The following is a 25113-nucleotide window of genomic DNA, read 5'->3' as shown; positions in this document are numbered from 1 at the left end:
TATTGAGTACGTCACATATAAACATCTGAACAACCGAAGCATATATATAAACTTAGAAAGAAACATTTTACAGACGCGCACAGCACAAGAAGTTTTTGACAAAAGGGTATTCCTTTACCTTGAGTCTAAGGCTGTTCACAATCAACACAGATAATGCGCTTCTCCACGCCACCTTTCTGCACAAGTTTTATTTTTATTGCACTTGCCAACCTGGCATTGGCGCCTCTTGCAGCTCTCAGCAGGGTTGCCAGCTTCAGCTGTGGGTACATGCTTGGCATTCTCCCTCTGTTCCAAATGCTTCTTGAGTAGTTGCTGTGCTAACTGTAAAATATATTCTCTCCTTGGTAAATTCTTCTCTGTGCATTCTTTGTAAAGTACCCAGGAGTTGATGGCTGCTAGGTCCAATACATTGTAAACACTAGCATAGTATGTGGATAGAACTCAGAGTTGGAGGCATTCTGAACCAGTTTTTTGTCTGTTATGGGGTGAAGTCTCATGGTAAAGCCCTGTCTAAGCAGAGGCTATCCAGATGGATCAGACAGTCAAGACTGCATATGAACAAGCCAACTTGCCCCCTCCAGAGAAGCTCACTGCCAGTTCTACCAGAGGCAGGAACATTTGAGATACAGCAGTGTGGGCTACTCCCCATACTTTGACGCGGTTCTATCGGCTGAATGTCATGGATCCAGAAAACCCTGGCTTTGGAACAAGAGTGGTAAGGGTGGCCTCGAGCTCTACCCTTACAGAATAAACATCGAGGTTAGTTCTCCCTCAATTTTTTTAGCCCTAGCTACTTGTACTGGGGTTCCTCATGGTAATGCTCAAGGTGGCTGTTGGCTTAGCCTTGTAGCATTCCAGTCGGTCTTCAATATTGCCTTTCGACAGCTTTGGTATTCATACCCATGAGGTAATTGTTACATTTTGTGCTTGATAGGGAACATATTCTCATAACCCTGGTTCCCTGAAATAGAAATGTCACCATGAACCTTCAAGGTCACTGTGTTCATTATTGCAGCAAGTCTTGAAGGAAAAATGATAATGATATCAGTGTCAGCAGCCTTTTTATACTCTTGGGGGCGGGCGCGACTGCATCACTGGCACTGTGTGCAGCTTTGTAATATCTATTCAGGTTAGACGGTATCAAAGGATTAATACCCATGAGGTAATGGTTACATGGAGGCTGTGTGGTCCAGTGGTTAAAGTAAAGGGCTTGTAACCAGGAGGTCCCCGGTTCAAATCCCACTTCAGCCACTGACTCATTGTGTGACCCTGAGCAAGTCACTTAACCTCCTTGTGCTCCGTCTTTTGGGTGAGACGTAATTTGTAAGTGACTCTGCAGCTAATGCATAGTTCACACACCCTAGTCTCTGTAAGTCGCCTTGTATAAAGGCGTCTGATAAATAAACAAATAATAATAATAATTTCTATTTCAGGGAACCAGGGTTATGATAATAATGTTACCTGTTGTGAATAGCTATTATATACCTTCAAAATAAAACATTACTTTCCAAAAATCTTATTTACTTTAAGGGGGCCCTTTTGACTATCAACAGAATCAGTTCTTCTAAAGTCATTTACATTTTTCTTCAACAAAATATGTATTTGTGATAACATTCCCTTTACTTCTGCATCTATGGTGAACAGATAAGCATTTATTAACCTAATGGATTTAGCATTTATAAACTGGACAACACAATCTCCTAGTACTAATGATTAGCATCAGTACCATATCAGCTTCGGTTTCCTGCAGGCAAATCAATCAGTGTTGAGCTTGGGTCTTTAGCACCTAAAACTTACAACAAGCAACAATGTCTACCCTCTCTCTCCCTTATGTTATAATAGCTTCTTCTCATTAGCACTTTGGGTGGATAAGGCAACTACGAATCAAAGCACAAGAGCATTGTTAAGTTTGAAACTAGACGGCACTCTTATACCATAAAACAGCATTTGTCACACTGGGAGTCCCAACCCAAAAGGGTGTCGCATGGCTATTGAAGGGGGGGTCGCGTGATCACAAAATACTGTCATACCTTAAAATCCATAGCATTTTATGACCGCGCATATACACTTAATCCCTAACAGTAAAATATGTATTATGAATTCAGCCCTCCCACCGTGTTTTACTGGTCAGCTAATTAACTTTTTTTTTGTTTTGTTTTACTTGACTAGAGCAATACCATGCACGCACAGCGCTTAACAGCATCGCCTTGCCCCGCCCACCATACACTACAAGCAGTTTGAGTGACAAGTTTAGAAATGAATGTGTTTGGTGGGAAGGTGAGTGGAAGCTAACCATCTTTTATAAAAATCATATTTGTTTTAAAAGTAATTTGTTTACTACAAACTCTGTCAGGAACCTAACATGTTTGTTTAAATCAGAAGTACCTTATACTATATAATCAGAAAAAGCTTTTTTTGATCCACTGGGCTGGTGGATTATTTGCGTTTATTTTCGTTGAGTAAACAGGTGCGAGCCGAGTCTGTAACTCAAAACACTGTCTCTGAAATGAATGTTACTTTAGGTAAGGGACTTGGAGTCTAGAACTGGTAATCGGGTTTGTGTAAAATATATAAATGTATGAAATCTTTTTTTTTATTTACCGCCAGTTTAATTCAAGTAGCTTATGATATGATGCATATAGAAATGAATTTGGGATTGTTCTGTTCTTGCTCACGATATTTTACATTTGTGGTTTATTGGTTGACGATCATTTAAAATCATTAATTATTGTTGACAGTGTTCTTATTTCTTGTACTCCAAGTCACAGCCAGCTTCTTAAATCAGATCCAATCTCAGCCAGCATTTAATGTTATTTATATATTTATTTTACTCTATACTTTATTGCTATTTATTTAAAAAAAAAAAAAAAGTGTCCAGGTTAATACTAAAGTTTAGGGGTTCAAGGCACTTCCAAATTCACTAAATTGCAGGAAGGTACACAATTGTGTGTGTGTGTGTGTGTGTGTGTGTGTGTGTGGTTTTTCCCCACTTCATTTAATTCACTTTTGCTTCAGATTATGCCATTGCCGATTTCTTATTAACACAGCTGTTTTTGTGGGGTATTTTATTATATGTGAAAACACTGTAGAATATAAAGTGCCCCTCCATAACTAAATTGGGCCCCCTTGGTGCCCCACAATGTGCTATACTCTAGAATTGCCACTGTCTGAGATGTAGGTGCTATATTTTATTTTACACACACAAATGTTTCCTTAGGCTGAGGGAGAGCAATTCCTATATTGTGCTTGCGACCAAATACATGTTTCTTCAGGCTGATAGGTAGAGCAAAGTATGATGCTGCCTGCGGTGCGTTACTTGTTCAGTGTTGTTGCCCATGGGCCAGCAAAGGTTGGGGACCACTGATGTACAGTAATTTCATGTGATATCGCACCGCGAGGTCGGGTGGGGGGTCGTCACAGCCTGAAGCATTTCCAAAGGGGGTCCCAGCAAAAAAGAGTTTGAGAACCATTGCCATAAAAGATAAGGTCAACTGTACATATTATTATAAATCATGTTTTTTATTTTTTTTCTATAAAAGAACACAATACATAGTTAATGCTATTATTCATGTCCCTTTTGTGTCAGCTGGTAGTCTGCCATGCAAGAGACGACACTGGCAAATGGATGTACTGAATGTCCTGAAATTTATAATTTCAGAAAGCAACTGTATGTTTCTTTCTGACATTTCTACAAAGTGAATTAAAGAAGTTACTAGTGCAAGATATTATAGAGCAATCCAGCGAACATAATTACAGTAAATAATAACAATGTTCAACACCATTTATATGCATGATGCTTGTTCCGTCTGGACTGTCATTATCCTTTGATACCCCACTGTGGATGAAATGCGCTGCAAAGAGGATATAGTGGAGGCGGTCATATGTACGTTCATATTTCTCTTTATATCTGGAGAATCACATGCAGTTATCATGGAACATGGTATTGACATTATGTAGCTGAGGATATTGAGAGTATCAGATTCTGGAGATATACTGGGTGCCTTTCTGTCTCCTCCTGTATGTCACACTTTCATTTTAGCAGGAGAATTGCTTATCAAATTGTAATTAAATTTATTTTTCTTTTCATACTGTTCATATGTCATGGTTTGTAGCTCTCGTTTTGAATGTATTGTCATGGAGGTATGTTACTGATGTAATTTTGGTTTTCTTTTTTCAATGTTTATCCTAAAACTTCCCAAAACTAAACCATTGACCATATTTAAAAGTATAATTATCCCTATCAGTACAATGAAGAGATGAATAAAGATATTTTAAACACACGTTTCTGTACAGTACCACAGTCATTCCTCATATTCCTAAAATGTACATATTTGGCTTGGCAGTGAAGCAGAGCTCCGCTCCAGTTAGAGAGAGATGTGCTTTACACAAAGCTGTGTGGTGACAGTAATAGCCATAGTATTGTTATGTATATTATTTACAGTGCGCTTGCCTAGTAATGGATTTCCACTGCACACTTTGGTGATAAGTAGCTACAATCCATGTAAAGAAGTTAAAGCCTTCAATTGTGGTGTATCCTGTTTTGCGTACAATGCTGTGAATGTTATACCAAAGAAATGATACTGTAATGGACTAAGATAACTGCTACTTGTGCTACCTTAAATAGTACACGCTGTGTTGTGTTTTTTTCTGTTCAGTAAAGCGATGTGCAATATATTTTACTCTTTACGGAGGCTGTGTGGTCCAGTGGTTAAAGAAACAGGCTTTTAACCAGGTCCCTGGATCAAATCCCAGCTCAGCCACTGACTCATTGTGTGACCCTGTGCAAGTCACAACCTTGTGCTCTGTCTTTCGGTTGAGACGTTGTTGTAAATGACTCTGCAGCTAATGCATAGGTCACACACCCTAGTCTCATATCTTGTAAAGCGTTTTGTGATGGTGGTCCACTATGAAAGGCGCTATATAAAAATAAATATTATTATTATTATAACACATGGGCAGGTTGACAGTGTCACAGTATACAGTGGATGTGATTTTCAGATTGTAAAATGTACCCAGTAAACTACACCAGAATTTTAGTATACAATAGTCATTTCAGGTGTAATACATTCTCCAATATTTAACTAAATGTAAGAAGCAAAATGGAATTATTATAAAGTCAAAAGGGTATAGTACAAATCAAAAGTAGGTTGTGAGGAGATTGTATAAGGCACTGGTGAGACCACAACTAGAATACAGCATTCAATTCTGGTCCCCACATTACAGAAAGAATATTGTAGTTGAAGAGAGTCCCGCGAAGAGCAATCAGACTAGTTTTAGGGCTTAAAAGAATGAGGTACAAAGATTGAGGGAACTGAATCTCTTTAGAAGAAATGAGGGGGAACTTAGTCATGCCTAGCAATGTTGCTGGTACTGAATCGTTGGGATCCTTTAGACCCAACTTGACAACATTTTTAGATCAACCAGTGTCTAGGAACCGGTCAAGCTCGTTTTTGTATATTTTTTTATGTACTTATGCAGACACATTTGCATCCATTGAGAAAAACTGATGGGTGACCTGTGGTCTCATTCTGTCAGTGTGACAGATTTGAAATATATATTTCCATAGCATGTGCTTTCAAAACCGATTATCCTCTTTAAATGAGACATTGGACTTCTTTGATTGTATCAAACTGCAAACCAGCACTGGAGGATACTGTGCAAATCTTTCACTGAAGGAAAAGTTAAATCACGTGGAAATTCAACTACTGTAAAAAAAAAAAAAAAATGAGTGAAGTATAACAAATGCTGGGACCCTGTTGTGTACAGAAGGCAACAGTGAGATTCTTTGAATATTATTATTATTATCCAAAGAGAACCAGGAAAGATGTGCTTTGAATATTTAATAAACCTGTTTTTTTTAATTAGATTCATCCAGAAGCTACTGTTTCCATGGGAACTGGTTAAAATACATTTCAGGTGGATAGTTACATTCGTCATTCTGCTTGTTTCTCCGTCCCAAGATTAGTTCTAATCAGGGTCTGTAGAGGGACCCTATTTAACAAGGGCACATGTCAAAGGTTTCATACTCATTCAGAATACTGGGCTCTTGTGATGGAGAACTTGAAGGCTGAGCTTGAACACTGTGGTTCCCTTTCAAGTACGAAATGTAACCATTACTGTATGGGTATTTACCTCTTAAAGACCCAAAAACTGAATAAGATAAATCAAAGCTGCTTGCAGAGCCTGTAACACAGTCATGGCCCACCCCCGAGGGCATAAAGTTACTGCGTTCACAGATCTCTGCGTCATTTTTCCTTTCAAGAACTGACCTGACAGGAGAGCCTGGTTCAGATAAGTACTTGTTGCCTATCTAATTTTTTCTCACAGTCATTGTGTTTACAGAAATATTAAGCTATTATTACGCTGTGTTTAGTATTACTAATTTTGCGTATTGTGTGCACTACAGCCTGCTGCTTGTCATGTCCCACTGTGACCTTGTGCCCCGCGTGAAGCCAGCGGCTTGAGTCGCTCCTTCCCAGGGATCCAGCAACATAAGTAGGCTGACTTTGTGCTCTCCCCCCAGGCTGCATAGCTTCGGCTGGAGTTGATTTATTTCTCGTTTTAAAATACGAGGCGTTTATATTGCTAACTGTCGTTGTGTTATTACTGTTTGTGGAGAAAATGTTCACATGTATATATTTGTGGCACATAGCCATTGGCACTGGCTAACCTCAGTTTCTGTGAGTTTTGTGCACCTTTCTCTAAGTGCACGCTTGAGAAACATCTCTACAGCGCTCTGTGTCCCTTATTCCTGCACAGCGCTCTTCCCCATCAACCTCTGTTAAAGAGGTGCCTGCGTCCTCACCCCATGGCTTTGTGCCAAGGGAGAACAGGTGATGTACCCGGGAAAGTAGCCCACACAGCAAACCATCTTCACGGTCTTCCTCATCTTCTGCTTCTCCTTCTTTTCCCCCCAAAGAAGAAGAGTCACCGTTCCAAGCGATCGGCGGACTTGGAGCAGATGGAAAAGCTGTGGTCAGCTGTTAACCGCCAAGGAATGGTTCTCGCGGAATTACTGCCTGCCCCCTCGGGGTCCCAGGGCGCTACAAGCGCAGATTGTCCACAGGAGGACATATACTGTCCATTGCCACTGGTGGAGTCTTCAATTGCCGCCTTGGTCCAGGTGCCTAATTTAGCAATGCCAGGTCTCCTGAGGTGATCCTCAAGCGTGCCTATGCATCCAGTGTGTTCGCCACACGGCTAGGCAATTTATAATAGCATACTGGTTGCCTACCAGTCCCATTTGCTGAGGTCCCTTTCTGAGAGTCACAGGCCCTCTCCACAACAGCTGGATGAGCTGCGCCTGGTTAATAAGAACCTGCTCTGGGGGGCTCCCGAGTGGCGCATGCAGTAAAGGCGCTCTGCGCGAAGTGCAGGATGTGCTCTATAGCCTGGAGATCGCAGGTTCGAATCCAGGCTATGTCACAACTGACCGTGACCGGGAGTTCCTAGGGGGCGGTGCACAATTGGCTGAGCGCTGCCCAGGTAGGGAGGGCTTAGGTCGGCAGGGGAATCCACGGCTCACCGCGCATCAGCGACCCCTGTGGCCGATAAGGGCGCCTGTGGTTCTGTAGTGGAGCCGCCAGATCTGTGTTGTTGCAGGTCTGGTGGCATTGCAGTGGATCTGCAGTGCGAAAAATGACGGCTGGCAGGAGCACGTTTTGGAGGACGCGTTACAGCCGCCGTTTCCCGAGTCGGCGGGGGGTTTGCGAGCGGTGAGCCAAGGATACAGATAATTGGGCATACTAAATTGGAGAGAAAACCGGGGTAAAAAATTGGCGACGACTAAATTTATAGGAAAAAAAAAAAAAAAAAAAAGAACCTGCTCTGTGTGTGCGTAGCGCTGGGCAGTGTCACCAGAAGGGAGGTCATTACCACGGACGCGTCCAGCCTCGACTGGTGTGCTCTGTGGAATGGCAGGGGGGCGCAAGGTGTGTGGAACCCCCCTTGGCAGGGTTTTAACATCAATGTTTTAGAGCTGCAGGCAGTTTACCTGGCCTTGCAGAATTTGTTGCAGGAGGTTCGAGGGAGACATGTGCTTGTCTGTACAGATAAGAACTGGTGGCTTTCATCAACCACCAGGGCGGCCTTAGGTCGCCCAGTCTGCATCGCATGGCCCGCAAGCTTTTGCTTTGGGCACACAAGAACCTCCTCTCACTGCAGGCAGTACGTCTGCCCAGGGTGACAAACTTGGTGGCAGACCTCCAAGGAGAGTTCCCAGCGCCTCAGAGTGGAGGCTTCACCCCGGGGTGGCGAGTCTCAATTGGGAGAGGTTTGGGAGAGCAGAGATAGATCTCTTTGTCTCCCAGAAATCAACCCACTGTCCCCACTGGTTCTTTTTTTATGTCAACCAGTCTGTGGAATTGGAGGCTTTCCATCCACCTCCTTTCCATTCTGACAGGGAGCAGCGGCTCCAAACACTCTGCCCAGTGCGGGCCCTGGCGTACTACATTGACAGGACGAAAATTTGGAGGCAGTCCAAACAGTTTTTTGGCTGCTATGGGGCTAATTCCCATGGTCGAGCCCTGTCTAAGCAGAGGCTGTCCAAATGGATAGCAGACACAGTCAGGACTGCTGATGAGCTGACCAACTTGTGCCCTCCTAAAAAGCTCACTGACTTGCCCCTCCTGAAAAGCTCACTTGGTAGGGTCCTAATAATAACCTAATATTTCCATTTCAGTATGCTGGCTCCTTCAATTACATAAGATGAATGTTGCTTGTACAGTAGTAGGCAGCTCTATAAGTAGATCTTGCCGCAATGCAGAGAAGGTACATTTGGCAGCAGATGTACTGTTGTTCATTAACATTGCACATGTTCTATGTACATTTTAAATGTGGCATATAGTAGTTTCTTGAGAGATTGACTGTCATTTTAGCTGTAAGAAATTCTCCAGGTTTTTGGAAAAAAGTGTTGAGGGTATATAATAGCCATTCACACCAGGTTAATGTCTAATTTGTGCAAAATCGGCACATACACACATTTGCTTAATGGTCGCATTAAGAAATCCTTCACATGTTATCAATTGGGATTGGAGTCCACATCATCTAGAGATACATAATTATGTGAGTCAAAATGCATTTCAACATCAAACACATGCAGATAAAATGGTGGTGGTGGTGGAGGATTTGGCAGACGCTTTTATCCAAGGCAGCTTACATGTGTTACAGGGCAATAAAGGGTTACAATGCAAGCTTAATATTTAAATAGTGTAGTTTACAGTAAGTGCAAATAATGCTACTAAAATACAATATGAACTAGGATGCAACAAGTTATATCTATAATGACATAATGGTGCAAGGAATTTATTATATTTATTTTAATAATTCTAAACACTGTTCGAGTGTTTAATAGTTGTGGATGGTGCATATCTCATGATTTATATGCCAGAACCCCCCACCCCAATCCCCCCCCCAACCCCCCCCCCCAATCCCCCCCCCCCATCCATGGAATTATTGTCTTGTAATTCCTTGTCCATCTGTTATTCTATCTATATACAGTCAGTACTCGGATAGCCGTTCCACAGATACATGTCAGTTGTGTTTTACCACCCTTGTATTAAGAATAAAATCAATGCCCATGATATATATATATATATATATATATACAGTGCCGTGAATAAGTATTCCCCATGTCTGATTTTCTGCATTTTTGCATATTTTTGACACTGAATGTTATCAGATCTTCATCCAAAACCTAATATTAGATAAAAGGGACCCTAAGTGAACAAATAACACAAAGTTGATACATATTTCTTTTATTTATTAAAGAAAGTTATGCAACACCCAATGCCCCTGTGTGAAAAAGTAATCGCCCCCTTAGACGCAATAACTGGTTACGCCACCTTTTTGCAATAACTGCAACCAAACGCTTCCTGTAGTTTTGATTATTCTCTCACAGCGCCGTGGAGGAATTTTGGCCCACTCCTCCATGCAGAACTGCTTCAACTCAGTGACATTTGTGGGTTTTCGAGCATGAACTGCTCATTTCAGGTCCTGCCACAACATCTCAATGGGGTTTAGGTCTGGGCTTTGGACTAGGCCATTCCAAAACTTGAAATTTCTTGTTCTTCAACCATTCTGATGTAGACTTGCTTGTGTGTTTCGGATCATTGTCTTGCTGCATGACCCAGCTGCGCTTCAGCTTCAGCTCACAGATGGATGGCCTGACATTCTCCTGTAGAATTATCTGATACAGAGCAGAATTCATGGTTCTTTCAATGATGGCAAGGCGTCCAGGTCCTGATGCAGCAAAGCATCCCCAAACCGTGACACTACCACCATGCTTGACCGTTGGTATGAGGTTCTTACTGTGGAATGCAGTGTTTGGTTTTTGCCAGATATAACGGGGCCCATGTCGGCCAAAAAGTTCCACTTTTGACTCATCTGTCCATAGAACATTGTTCCAGAACCCTTGAGGATCATCCAGGTGCTTTTTGGCAAACTTGAGACAAGCATTCATGTTCTTCTTGGTGAGCAATGGTTTGCGCCTTGCTACTCTGCCATGAATCTCATTTTTGCCCAGTGTCTTTCTGATGGTGGAGTCATGAACACTGACCTTAGCCGAGGCAAGAGAGGCCTGCAGATCCCTAGATGTTGTTCTAGGGTTCTTTGTGACTTCCTGGACGATTTTACGCCTTGCTCTTGGAGAGATTTTGGCAGGACGGCCCCTCCTGGGAAGATTCACTACTGTCCCAAACTTTCTCCATTTGGACAATATGGCTCTGACAGTGGTTCAGTGGAGCCCCAGAGCCTTAGAAATGGCTTTGTAACCCTTTCCAGACTGATAGGCATCAACAACTTTTTTCCAGAGGTCTTCAGGAATTTCTTTTGTTCGTGGCATGATGTGCCTCTGGAACCTGTGTGCTGACAACTTCACTCTGATGGTAAGGGCCAAAGTTTTATATTGATATTGATCAGATTTATATTGGGCAAGGCTGGCCCAAATCAGGCCTAGTTGGTAACCAAAGTACTCAAACAGCTGACCCTAATTATCCCTTTAATTGGGTTGAGTTAATTAGGGGGGGTCAATAACTTTTTCACACCTGAAGATTGCATGTTTGATTACCTTGCACACCAAACAAATGAAAGAAGCACCAAACTTTGGTGTCATTTTTTCTCTGACTCCCTCTATATACTACTACAACCCACAAAAAAATCTGACCAAATACAATGTGAAAAATGTGCAAAAATGCAGAAAATCAGACAGGGGGGCAAATACTTTTTCACGGCACTGTATATGTAACAAGTTAATTCACTTACCCGTCACACGCGATTTCCGACTCTGTCACCAGTATTCTGATACAAAGCCCATCTCTTCAATGTACTTGTTTAACCGTGACAGCCCGCCTTTTTTTTTTCTCGCAAGCCAATCAGTCTGTCTTTATTGTGCAGTTTCACAACGCTTCCTCCAATTTCACGTGACGAAAATGCTGCAAAAACAAGACAAGCTGCAGTAATGTAAACGTTAATCATTTTCAGTTTTCAGTTCAATCAGTTTTTTTTTTTTTTTTTTTTTAATCTGTGATCTTTAGTTGCTTTTGTGCATTTTCATTTGCAAGTGAACTGTGACATTAGGGCCTTATCGAGCTCTACATTCTGCAACTTTGAATACTGACTTTGGATACTGTTTTCATTCTGGAAACTGGTGGTGTTTTAAACTTTTGCTGAATTGCATTGCCTTTTACGTTTTACGTGGTTCTGTGCATGGATAGCATTTTCATTTAATTTTGCTGTCGGGTCGTTAATTGGGAATTTTACATACTGCTACAATACGTACCAGATTTAAAAGTATGTACTGTCCACGTGTCGTCTCTTTTAGCAAGTGATATGTTCAGAATCATATTGTTTTGAAATAAAATACTACTTCTGTTGAAAATATAGTACTGTACCAACCAAACCAACTACAGTACATCTAAATGGAAGCCTACTTATTTTAAAACACAGTCCTTTCAGCTATGTGTTTTTGACATTGTATCTTTTTTGTGTTCTCTGAAAAACGGACAAGGGTTGGAACGGGCCAAAATGAAATAATCAGATATGCGTCACACTCGTTTAACTGTCATTTTATAGGGTTGGAAATGTGAGTGCTGACAGTAAGCTACTGCAGAGCAATGGTACCTGCAGCTGATGATGACTGGCAGTAAGGGTTTACTGTAGCTGACTCCCCTGCATTAGGAAGGTATCCATCCTTGAGAAAACATTAACAAGTCTTAGAAAGCAGGTTCATGCAACACTTTTTTTTTTTTTTTCTTTTTTATTACTATTTCTGTCCTTCAGTGTTGCTGGTGTATGTCTTTTCAAAAGGAGCTGTACAAAGTGACTTGTCACCCTGATGTGTGTGTGTGTGTGTGTAATAGCTGGTCTGCACTACAAATACAAAGAATTCATAACATTTTCATTTTTAGAATACAAGGAAGTACAGAAAACTCATTTCTATTTTGTAAAGTACAAATATCTACTGGAGTTGAGTATTATAGCGGAAAATTAGTTCCTTGAGGCTTAAAATGACAGACAAAGTTAAATTCCCAGAAACCACATGGACGGGGCATAATGCCCCCTTTTTTCTACCCTAAGGGTAATCTTTTAAACATTAAACAGCCTCAATGTAACATCTCTTGATATGTACTCTAGATTATATAACTAAACATTCTGCCCAATTTTGATTGCTTTCTAAATCCCACTCTCCCCATCTTTGTATCTTCTGTAAATTATACAGGCTTACTAATTACACCAGTTTAAGTCATTTATGTAGAAAGTGCACATGACCCTAAAGTTATTTCCTCATTTCCTGTTTTAAACCAAGCATGTGTCCAAATGCATGTGCTATCTTGAATTCCCACTGATTTGAGTTTAAGGATTAGTCTTTCATGCAGCACTTTGTCTTTTGAAAGTCCAGATACATTATGTCCTACGCAGTGTTGTTTTACCTCGCAGTACATTTTAAGAAGCTCAAGAGGTTAGTCAGATAGGATCAGCCTGTTCTCAATCCATGTGGGCTGTCTCCTGAAATGACTATATAAATAACCCTCTAATTTACCCCTGTATACACTTTACAGCAGCCTAGATAACTTCCTTTGTTTCTTTTGAGCAGCAGGCATGCTCTGGACATCTTCACTGGTGTATGCAGTGTGTGATGGTGAACGTCACACAGACTGTTGTGCATTGCTAAATACCAGTCATGTTCTCCTTTTCATTTAGCCTTTGTTTTATCTTTGGGAGGGTATGGATTAATAAAGTAATGGACCAACTGATTTGCTGCTCCCTGGACAATAAAGGAGAGACACCGCTGGTGCCTGCACAATAGTATATATTATTGTTAAGGCCCTGTGAAAATCGCAATTTCACGTAATTTATTTTATATTTCCGTGCACATTCCACGAAATACAATACTTTACCTGTGACAATGCCGTGAATTTTGAAGAAATTACTGTGATTTTCACAGGGCCTTATTATTGTATATGTTATTGATTTATCGTCATCACTATGTTTCTCCCTGTTGTTCGTTAGGATCTGGAGTTCTTCCTTTACTCTTCTTTTGCATTATGGTATTGAAATAAATCTTATACATTTTGTTAGAAGTCCATAAGAATGTGGAATTTGATATATTTTTGCATGTCTAATGCTTTGTATCCTGTGCAAGCCCTTCTCAACACTGCAGTTAAATCTCAACTAGTTCTCTGTGGTTTTATTGATTTAAAGTAAGTCATTAAATTATTCATTTCGTCTACAGATTCTGAGCTGGTTTGTGAGAGGACGTTGAAGTATTTCTTGGGAATTGCGGGAAGGAAGTGGGTTGTCGGTTATCAATGTGAGTATGTAGGAACTGTAATGCACTGTAATTCTCCGCTGTGCTGCAATCCTAATTGAACTCCTATCACCAGGATGTGCACTTAAAGGAAATTGCAGGTCAAATACATCCTAAAGAGATACTTCTGAAATACAGAACAGCCTGCAGAATACATTACGATACCTTTGCTGTGTCCTGTGTTGTCCATATGGCAGTGTTATATTTTTTAACATATTGCAGACTCTTTTTTTAAAAAAAATTTCTATTCATACATCATGAGTCATAAATCAAATGTTATTTCTCCAGCGAATGCCCCGTGTTTATTTTATAATAAATAGTTGCTGTATTTAATGCATTAAAAAAAGAACATTGTTACGGTCATTAATCTTCATATTCTGTTTATTAGGGATTGTGGAATGCTTTAAACAACGACAAGTACTTGATGAGGTGGGTGATTTGTTTGATAATTGCTTTCCTAAATTAATATTGCATTTTCCTATACATTTAATATTATTAATCTTGCAGTTAAAGAATCTGATTTTCTCAAACCCCTGGTTTTATAAAAGCAGAGTTGAATATCAGAAGTCCACCAATAGCCTGGCAAAACAAACTTGAATACAAGTATTGCATGTATTTATTACAAAAGTGTTATGATAATAATTAATCTTATATAATTGTTTTAATTATGATAATTAAAAACATGAAGTGATATAGGACTTAAATTGACATTTAAAATTATGCTTAATACTTTTAAATGAGCATTTTTGGAGTTTTGCAAAAAAATGCTGAAAAATAATTGTAGACATCTATTTCTTTTTTTCCTCATCCACAAAAGCAAAACTTTTGCTACAAAAGATTTTTCCTGTAATTTGTTTTTGAGAAATTTCTAGAAATTATAAATTTCCATTTGGGCATGTAAACTTTTGACTGTGTATGTGTGTATATATCTGTAAACAATAAGGCACGACAGGGTGTGGGGTATGCTCTAACATCCACACGAGTGGCTTTAACCGCCCAGGGTGTGTCAATATTAGAGTATATCCCACACCCTGAAGTGCCTTACTGTGCTTATAAAATGGGTCAACTAACTAAATTAAAACCAAAAAAGTAATTATTAAATATCCTTCCGCCTCTGACCTAAAAAATAGTCCCCTAAAACCAAAAATGTATTAATTAAAACATTATTATTATTATTTAAACATTGAACTGATTTAAAAACAAGAAGCACTATTTATAGATGTTAGATTGAACACTGCAATTGAAATTGCAGCTTTGAAGATTTAAAGGCCCTATTCTGAACAGTAGGTGGAGCTGCAGTAAGCGATTTCGAGCAACATCACGCAGACCTTCTTTGCCACCTCTGACCATATTTAGTTGCACATCAAAATCAAACCTTTCTCACAAGCAGTGTCAGGTGACAATGTTGGGGAATATTATTATTTTAAATCATCCTTTGTGATCCGGGAGTAGTGACAGGAGGTATCCATGCCAGATTTGCGATACCGTTTCCAGTGGCAACAACGATGTTTGTATTTTGCAATACTCGGACTGTGGCATAAAAAGGACACCTGATGCCCAGGCAGTACACTTCTGTGTATTTTTTTTTCTTTTCTTTTTCTATGGGACAGGGCAGCAGTGTGGAGTAGTGGTTAGGGCTCTGGACTCTTGACAGGAGGGTTGTGGGTTCAATCTCAGGTTGGGGACACTGCTGCTGTACCCTTGAGCAAGGTACTTTACCTAGATTGCTCCAGTAAAAACCCAACTGTATAAATGGGTAATTGTATGTAAAAATAATGTGTAAAAAAATAATGCAATTGTATAATAAAAATCTTGTAACAATTGTAAGTCGCCCTGGATAAGGGCATCTGCTAAGAAATAAATAATAATAATAAAATAATAACGGTTAGAAGCTGTGCTTCGGTAAGTTCGATGCCTAGCAATATTACTTTTTTATCACCACTTGAATAAGTGATGGTGTCTGATTCAGACTCATTCAAAATCTCATCGAGTTTGGTTTCCCAAAAGATCAAAATTGATATACCTCGTCATTCATCTTTATTGCAATTTTAAATATGGCTACCATTTTTTTCCAAATTATATGTTAAATGTGGTTAGTCATGTTTATTAATATAACTTTAAATATGGCTACTGTTTTTTTTTTGTTTTGTTTTTTTTTTCAAAATTCTAGTGGCGTATGGATTTTGTCACCCCTGTTTGACAAAATGTTTCAACACATGGGAATATGCTGTAATATTCACACCCCCATGTGACCTGTTTTGATCAATCAGAATTGAGTATTTAAAAGACCTATTTTATAAATGTATGTATGTATTAACAATAATAAAAAGCAGTGGAGATCTTGTTGCAGAATCTTAATTTCAAAAGGAAGCTTGTGGTTTATTTGACCCAGGGGGCAAACTATTTCTTCTGTCTTCTGCTGCTGCTGAAAAGCAATAAAGTAATAATAGTTTTTCATCCTCTGTGTACGGCAGGCTGAGTTCGAGGTGAGGGGAGATATCATCAATGGAAGGAATCACAAAGGACCCAGGAGAGCTCGCACAACCATGGATGGAAAGGTAGGGATGAAAGATTGTTAATTAAAGTTAGGATTTAATATGCCTTGCTGAAAATAATCCCTACCTCATTACCAACGACTAACATTTAGAAATGCTTCAATCATACATGTTTCATACTTACGAACGAGAGGAGGCCATTCGGCCCATCTAAGCGCGCCCGGTTCCTAGTAACTGATTTGAAATCAAAACTTTGTCAAATTGGGTCTTAAAAAAATCACAGTGATTCAGCATTAACAACATGAGTGTGAAGACGTGTCTCCTACCCTCCGTTTAAGTCTATCTCCACTTCCTTTCCAGCTGTGTCCTCTGGTCCTGGTTTCTATACTGTGCTTAGGTTAGGGTTAACTTCAAACACGTCCATCCTAATTCTTCTTTGCTAAATTGAGCTAGCTTTTTCAATGTTTTCTATTTCAAATGTTTGTCATTCAAGCATTCAGAATTCTAAAAGGTATTGACAATGTCGACCCAGGGGACTTTTTCGACCTGAAAAAAGAAACAAGGTCACAAATGGAGATTAGATAAAGGGGCATTCAGAACAGAAAATAGGAGGCACATTTTTACACAGAGAATTGTGAGGGTCTGGAACCAACTCCCCAGTAATGTTGTTGAAGCTGACACCCTGGGATCCTTCAAGAAGCTGCTTGATGAGATGCTGAGATCAATAAGCTACTAACAACCAAACGAGCAAGATGGGCCAAATGGCCTCCTCTCGTTTGTAAACTTTCTTATGTACTTATGTTCGTATTACATTTATTTTAGTATTTATAAATGTAGTACTATTGACTGTTATTTGGATGAATCACCAGACATCATAAAAAAAATTTAAAAAGTATTTTATTTTGTCAATGAGCAATCTCTATACGTACATGTCCTGCTTGCTTTTTATAATATGATATATCCAGAGAACAGCTTATCCAATTTTAATAGCATTATTTCGCACAGAGAAGTGAGTCTGTTATAATCTAGGGCTAAACGTAGTTGTTTGTATGTATATATGGCTTGGTTATATTTTAAAATGTGAATCCTGTGGATTTAAGTTGTGGTCTACTTTGTTATAATGCTGCTACAGTAGCTCGCGTTTTGTATTTACAGAAGTGGCAGGGTTGTATTTTTATATTACTTATTTTTAGAACAAGGGTTTGTGCTTTAACATTCATGTGACCCTGAAGCTGCTTGACGATAATGTATCCAAGACCAAGAAAGAACCGTACAGTAGCCTTATGACTGAAACTTGGGTCACCTCTAATTTGCTGTGTGAGTAAATAATTCCCCAGTGGCACTCTTATATTATACCTCCAGAATGTTTGTTGGTTAGTAATATGAGAAGGTGATTAATTGGCTGTTAGTTAAAAAGCCACAATAGCAAAAATCAGAGCTTTCAGAGTGATAAAAAAAGTTGATGGCCATGACTTATACCAACAGCATGTACAGGATAGTATAGAATAAGAATCGGCAAGTTCTGTGACAATTTGATAAGCGATTATCCAGATACAGTCACAAAAAAGTATTGACAGCCTCTACTTAATATAAGATCATTCAAGGAAACATGTTAAATACAAGCATTTAGTGAACAAATTAATATGACAAAGACCAAAATACACCATTTCTGGTAGTATAACAAACAATATTTATTAAAAAAAAAAAAAAAAAAACAGCACTTGTCATTTCTGATGTTTGTTCATGACAAAAATATTTGCACCTTTACATTAAAAGTCTGTAAAAATGTAATATATAAAAGTATATTCATTGATTTGAACACCACTACACATGAAATATATCCCTCAGCGGTAGCATGTATAAAAAAAATATGTGACCAAGAATGGAACCCTGGGGAACACCACAGGTAATTGTAGATAATCCTGATGCTTAATCTCCCAAGTAAACACAATTCCATCTTTTAGTAAGATTTGACTTAAACCAGTTTAGTACAGTTACAGACAACCCTACCCAGCTTTTAAGACAATCCATTAAAATTGTATCATCAACAGTATCAAATGCTGCACTTCGGTCTAATAAAACCAGAATGGAAATAGACCCAGAATCTGCATTTACCAGTAAATAATTTACCACTCTAACCAGTGCAGTCTCTGTACTATGAGCAGGTTGAAAATCTGATTGGAACTTTTCAAGAAATTTACCGTTATCAAGAAACATTAAGTTGATTTGGCTACTTCTGTCTCCAAGATCTTAGCTATAAAAGGTAAATTAGATATAGGTCTAAAATTGCTCAAAGCTGTAGGATCTAAATTTGAGTAACAGCTTAACCATGGCAGTTTTAAAAGCAGTTGATACCATTCAGTTGACAAAGATCTGTTAATAATTTCTAAAACGAAGTCATAGAGATCACTAAAAATGCCTTTGAGGATTTCCGTTGGAATTGGATCTAAAAAACAAGTGAAAGAGTTAATCTGCATCACTGACTTATTCAGATCTTGTATTGTAATGAAGGGAAGTGATTCCATGAAATAAGTCATTGGTCTAATTGGCACATTAAGATCAGAACCATCCTGAAAAATGTGATCCCTAATATTAATTAAGAAATGCTTCACAGTTAGCTGATGTGGCTAAGATATGAAGGGGTGGAATAGAGGATGGGTTAACTAATGCAGGGGTTTCCTATCAAGTACGAAATGTAACCATTACGTCATGGGTATTAATCCTCTAATACCGTCTACTGAATATAAATATCAAAGCTGCACATAGTGCCAGTGATGCAGTCATGCCCACCCCAGAGGGCATAAAAGGACTGCTGACGTTGACATTGTCATCATTTTTCCTTTCACCGACCTGAGAGAGAGAGCTATGAACAGATAAGTGTTGAATAAAATACTTTTATCTGCTTTTTCGTGTGTGTTTTACACTATTAGTGCGATTTAATTTACGTGTTATAGTAATTACTTTCACGTATTGTACAATCAGCCGTGGTTTTTCATTAAGACCCTCAGCGGCCTTCTGCACTGTGTGAAGCCAGGCAGCTCCGCTGCCCCTTCCCTGTGATCAAACACCTTAAGTCGGCTACTTGTGTTCTCTTTTAAGCTGCTAGCTTCAGTCAAAGCGTAAAAAAAAAAAAAAATGTTTTTTGATATAAAAACTATGTTAAAGTTACGGTAATTGTTTGTCTTAGGGCTGTGTTGCGTTAACCCAGAAGCTATGCAGCTGGGCATCCCTGTATATTGCTTCTTGCATAACTGTAGGTCACTGATCTACCACCGTTCTTAGTGAATGAGGTTACTGCAACAGTAGTGTATCGTGCTCTGCACCGTACCATACCGTGTGCACCGTACTCCATGCACTGTACAGTTTGCACCGTACCGTGTGTAATGTGCATTGTGTACCGTACCATGTTTATTATTATTATTTATTTATTTCTTAGCAGAAATAAATGTTGAAGGTGCATTATGCACCGTACTGTACTGTTTGCACCGTACCGTGTGTACCTTGCTCTGTGCACCATACCGTACCGTTTGCACCGTACTGTGTACTGTACCGTGTGTACCGTACATTGTGCACCATGCCGTGCCGCTTGCACCGTATCATGTGTACCGTGCATTGCGCACCATACTGTACCGTTGCACCATATCATTGTACAGTGCGTTGTGCACCGCACCGTGCAGTGGATACCGTACAGGCTTGTACCATACTGTGAGTACCGTGCGCCGTGCAGTGGATACCGTACCGTGTGTGCCATACCTCTTGTACCGTACCGCATGCGCCGTACTCTGAGTACCGTGCGCAGTGCAGGCACTGTACCGTACCGTTGGCATGTGTGTGTACCGTGCATTGTGCACCATACCGTACCGTCTGCACCACACAGTGGGTACCATACAAGCACCGTGCTGTGAGTACCATACCGATTGCAACCGTACAGTACAGTTGCATCATACAGTGTGTATCGTGCATTGTGCACCGCACCATACCATGTGTGCTGTGCCATGTGTCTGTACAAAGAATTTTCTTTTCAGTACTGTACTATTGCCTAGGCACCATGCAGGTACTTAAAAGAACCCAAGGCTAAGTACCATCCCTGGTCTAGTATCAGTGGATCTGGTCGCAGTGACTTGCCACTGTTGACCCATTACTAGTACTAAACACTATACTGCTATAGTAATTACAGCTCAGCAGTTGTTTGAAATGTACACCACTGCTGCTACATTATACCAGGGTTTCAGTCTTGCGATATGTGCAAGACTGGTCTCCCCATGGAGGACAGGCACGGCAGATGTGCTGCCTGTTTAGGTCCGGAGGCTCGCCAACTGCGAATCCTGCGAGTATTTTGTGAGTCTTTTTCTAAGCGCATACTGTAATATCAGAATTAACTACCAATATATTTCTGATATTAACTTTTTATGAAGGGCTTACTACACAAAGTTTGGAATGGGTCCAGTCTTTTTCATTTTTTGTTTCCATTTTAATTGCTGAAATCCATTTTGCCCTCCTATCTGGATCAGCAGGAATCCTGTAGAAGGATAATCCATATTTCTGTCCTCAGCACAACATGAATCAGGCATTGTTTTGTACCTTGCTTAAATTATAGACAGTGCTTTTTGCCTGCCAACATTGCGTCTCAGGAGCCGGTGACGTCACGTGAAAAACATCAATTGAGCTGATCAAACACATCCGCGAGATAAGCAAGCATTGCAAGCCACTGAATCTTGTAGAAGTCCAGCATAAGAATCTTTGTTTCTGTTGAAAAACCACTGCAGCTCAAACAAATGTGTCAAAACCTTCCCACGGGAAAGCTATCATACTTCAGTATGATACAAGAATTGCTGATTTTCAGAACCCATTTCTTCACAAAGCACGGAAAATTAGTTGGTTGACCTTTGATGGTTCACCACTTTTTACAGCCTCATCAAGCACCTTGTGAAGATCAGCAGTAATATTCTTAACAGCTAAAGCTTCACGGTATATTGAACAATTATTAATATTATTTGTTTATTTAGCAGACGCCTTTATCCAAGGCGACTTAGAGACTAGGGTGAGTGAACAATGAGTCCAAGTAGCATTGCTTGCAACATGCTGAATTCGAGTCACCAGACCACTGTTCTTTTGTGTCATACACCAATACACCTCTCCCAGTCCAGCCCAGCAACTGCCTCAGAAAAAGTGTCATTAATGCTTTCCACAGTAGCTCGACCTGAAAGTGGACAACAAACAATACATCCTCCTGCACAGATCCGTCAGAAATGTATCTTACAAAAGCTAAGCGCTGTGCAGCTCCTCACACACATTCCCTTTTCGTTCGGCGTATGTCAGCAGTTACCCAAGGTGAGGTTGGTTTAGAAGAAACTGTATGAGTTCTAACCGGGGCCCACTGTATCAAAAGTATTTGATAAAAGACAATTCTAACTATCAACTAACCTATCAAGTGAAAGACACAGAGCAGCAGTGAGCGGTGAGAGCCTGGATGCAGTTGATGAATTTATTTTGCGATTTTTTTATTTTAATGTGACGAACTGCGTTGTAACCGACTTCAGCGGGCAAATGCTCACCTTCGATGGCCACTGGCACGCTGGAGAAGTGTGCTCTTCACGGATGAATCCCGGTTTCAGCTGTACCGGGCAGATGGCAGACAGCGTGTATGGCGTCGTGTGGGCGAGCGGTTTGCTGATATCAACGTTGTGAACAGAGTGCCCCATGGTGACGGTGGGGTTATGGTATGGGCAGGCATGCGCTACGGACAACGAACACAATTGCATTTTATCGATGGCAATTTGAATGCATACAGATACCGTGACGAGATCCTGAGGCCCAGTGTCGTGCCATTCATCCGCCGCCATCACCTCATGTTTCAGCATGATAATGCACGGCCCCATGTCGCAAGGATCTGTACACAATTCCTGGAAGCTGAAAATGTCCCATTTCTTCCATGGCCTGCATACTCACCAGACATGTCACCCATTGAGCATGTTTGGGATGCTCTGGATCGACATGTACGACAACAGGTTCCAGTTCCCGCCAATATCCAGCAACTTCACACAGCCATTGAAGAGGAGTGGGACAACATTCCACAGGCCACAATCAACAGCCTGATCAACTCTATGCGAAGGAGATGTGTCGCGCTGCATGAGGCAAATGGTGGTCATACCAGATACTGACTGGTTTTCTGATCCACGCCCCTACCTTTTTTTTTTATGGTATCTGTGACCAACAGATGCATATCTGTATTCTCAGTCATGTGAACTCCACAGATTAGGGCCTAATGAATTTATTTCAATTGACTGATTTCCTTATATGAACTGTAACTCGGTAAAATCTTTGAAATTGTTGCATGTTGCGTTTATATTTTTGTTCAGTGTGTGTATTTATATATATATATGTCGACAGATCATTTTGCAGCAACTTCATGATGTTCGTTGTTAATCAGCACAGTAAAAAGTCACTTCACCTGCTCTAAAACAGAGTTTGTCATTTTTCGATCACGTCTAGTGAACTCACTGTAATTTACCTGCTTGTTTGTAATTTCTCTGTAAAGAGAAACCAAAACTAAATCTTCTCATAGATAGTAAGCAAGTTAGTGACCGGCAAAGCTCTTAAGTTCCACAGAGTTTAAGTTTTTGCCATCCAAGCTGACGACGAGGTAAACAGACAGCCCATGTTTTATCCCCTGCTGTGTTGGCACTGAACTCTGCTGGGGGAAAAAAAGGGACGTGAAGGACTGATGTGCTGTAAGTGGTTCATCTTGGGTTGTCTGTTGGGACTGTACTATAAAATAACATTTGCTTACCAAGGTGGGTGTACATTAGTTTGTATTACATGCTGGATTGAGGTTGCAGTCTCTTCGGGGGTGTCATGTACATAGGCAGAGTTGCATGTTTCTTTCTTTATTTTTTGAGCAGGGGTAGAAAAAAAATACCTTTATTTCTTTGAGTGGCGCTTATTCGAATTCGAGGGCGGCGTTAATTCGAAGTAATATGATATGTGTGTGTGTATATATACTGTATTGTGTTTTTGGTAACAAATAACACTATGTAACACAATTTTTGTTCCTGGGTAGTAAGTGTTATTTCTTAATTGCTTATGCCTCAAAAGTATAGAAAATGGCTATTATTCCCCACAAACTTTGCTTTTGTGACCAGGACAGTGATATTTTGAAATTGACCTATTTCCAATGAGAAAACGGGAGAATGTGTCTTTTCGTTCACATAAAGTCAGAAAAAAACAACATATGAACCCAAATTAACATGTATTTATACTAAAGTAATACAAAAATGACTACAAAAGATTTAGAAGCGAGTAGTTTTTCGAGATTTACGGTTATACTGTAAATCACTTTCACGAATCAGCCCCCAAATGTAGTCTCCCATCATGTTCTCGTTATACTGTCCTTGGTAGCGGCGTTCAAAGTCCAGTATATCCTGGTGGAAGCGCTCACCTTGCTCCTCCGAGTACGCTCCCATGTTCTCCTTGAATTTATCAAGATGAGCATCAAGGATATGGACTTTGAGGGACATCCTACAGCCCATTGTGCCGTAGTTCTTCACCAGAGTCTCAACCAGCTCCACATAGTTTTCGGCCTTGTGATTTGCCCAGGAAGCCCCGAATCACTGCGACAAAGCTGTTCCAAGCCGCTTTCTCCTTACTAGTGAGCTTCTTTGGGAATTCATTGCACTCCAGGATCTTCTTTATCTGTGGTCCAACGAAGACACCGGCTTTGACCTTTGCCTCAGACAGCTTAGGGAAGAAGTCTTGAAGGTACTTGAAGCTGCCGACTCCTTATCTAGAGCTCTGACAAATTGTTTCATAAGGCCCAATTTGATGTGCAGTGGTGGCATCAGCACCTTCCGGGGGAACACCAGTGGCTCCCACTTGACGTTGTTCCTCCCCACAGAGAACTCTGTCCGCTGTGGCCAGTCCCGCCTGTGGTAGTGCGCCTTGGTGTCCCTGTTGTCCCAAAGGCAAAGATAGCAGGGAAACTTGGTAAAACCGCCTTGGAGACCCATCAGGAATGCCACCATTTTGAAGTCTCCTATGACCTCCCAGCCGTACTCATCATACTTCAAGGTGTCCAGCAAGGTCTTGATGCTGTTGTAATCCTCTTTGAGGTGCACCGAGTGAGCCAGGGGAAGAGATGGGTACTTGTTACCATTATGGAGCAGCACGGCTTTGAGGCTCCTGGATGAGCTGTCAATGAAGAGACGCCACTCATTCTGGTTACAGGTGATTCCGATTGCCTCGAACAGACTGGTCACATTGTGGCAGAAGCAGAGCCCATCTTGACGGGTGAAGAAGCTGGAAAAAGGTTGGTGACGCTTCCTCTGATCTGCGACTTGTACACTTTCATCCAACAAGTTCCACTGCTTGAGCCTAGACGTCAAAAGCTCGGCATTGGACTTGGTGAGACCAAGATCTCTAATCAAGTCGTTGAGGTCTTTTTGGTTGGGGTAGTATGGGTTTCCCTCCTCAGCTCCACCTCTGAAATCGTCATCTGGATCTACAACGTCTTCCTCGCTCTCTGACTTGCTGCTCTCTTCTAAAGACAGCTGCTCTCTCTCCGGAGGAGTGGGTACGGGGAGCTCATGGCAGCGTGGCACCGGGGCGATGGATGAAGGAAGGTCCGGATACGTGATAGCAGGTGCATTCTTGCCAGTCCAACGTTTGGAAGGGTCCACCATGCAGAAGTAGCAGTTGCTTGAGTGGTCAGTGGGTTCCCGCCAAATTCTTGGGATAGAGAACTTCATGGCTCTCTTTTCCCCTCTGTACCATCCTACAAAAATACATTTATTTCCTACAGATGTCAGGACTGCCCAG

The 25113-nt window shown here is 40.6% G+C and overlaps 1 protein-coding gene across 4 annotated transcripts in view; it reads left to right on the top strand.

Annotated features, from left to right (window-relative positions):
• Nucleotides 1-25113, top strand: part of LOC117433289 (breast cancer type 1 susceptibility protein homolog) — a 115235-nt gene that overhangs the window by 70748 nt on the left and 19374 nt on the right. For 3 of the 4 annotated variants that reach the window (XM_059006549.1, XM_059006547.1, XM_059006548.1), the window contains exons 17-20: nucleotides 2170-2277; nucleotides 13730-13807; nucleotides 14193-14233; nucleotides 16279-16362. In XM_059006549.1, coding sequence (XP_058862532.1) covers nucleotides 2170-2277; nucleotides 13730-13807; nucleotides 14193-14233; nucleotides 16279-16362 — 311 coding nt within the window. The remainder of the gene's footprint in view (nucleotides 1-2169; nucleotides 2278-13729; nucleotides 13808-14192; nucleotides 14234-16278; nucleotides 16363-25113) is intronic. The other variant, XM_034055425.3, reaches the window with a different exon arrangement.

Source organism: Acipenser ruthenus, chromosome 33 (assembly GCF_902713425.1).
Source record: "Acipenser ruthenus chromosome 33, fAciRut3.2 maternal haplotype, whole genome shotgun sequence".
Lineage (NCBI taxonomy): Eukaryota > Metazoa > Chordata > Actinopteri > Acipenseriformes > Acipenseridae > Acipenser > Acipenser ruthenus.
Note: the sequence above shows the minus strand (reverse complement) of the source record. Positions and strands in the feature narration are given on the sequence as shown.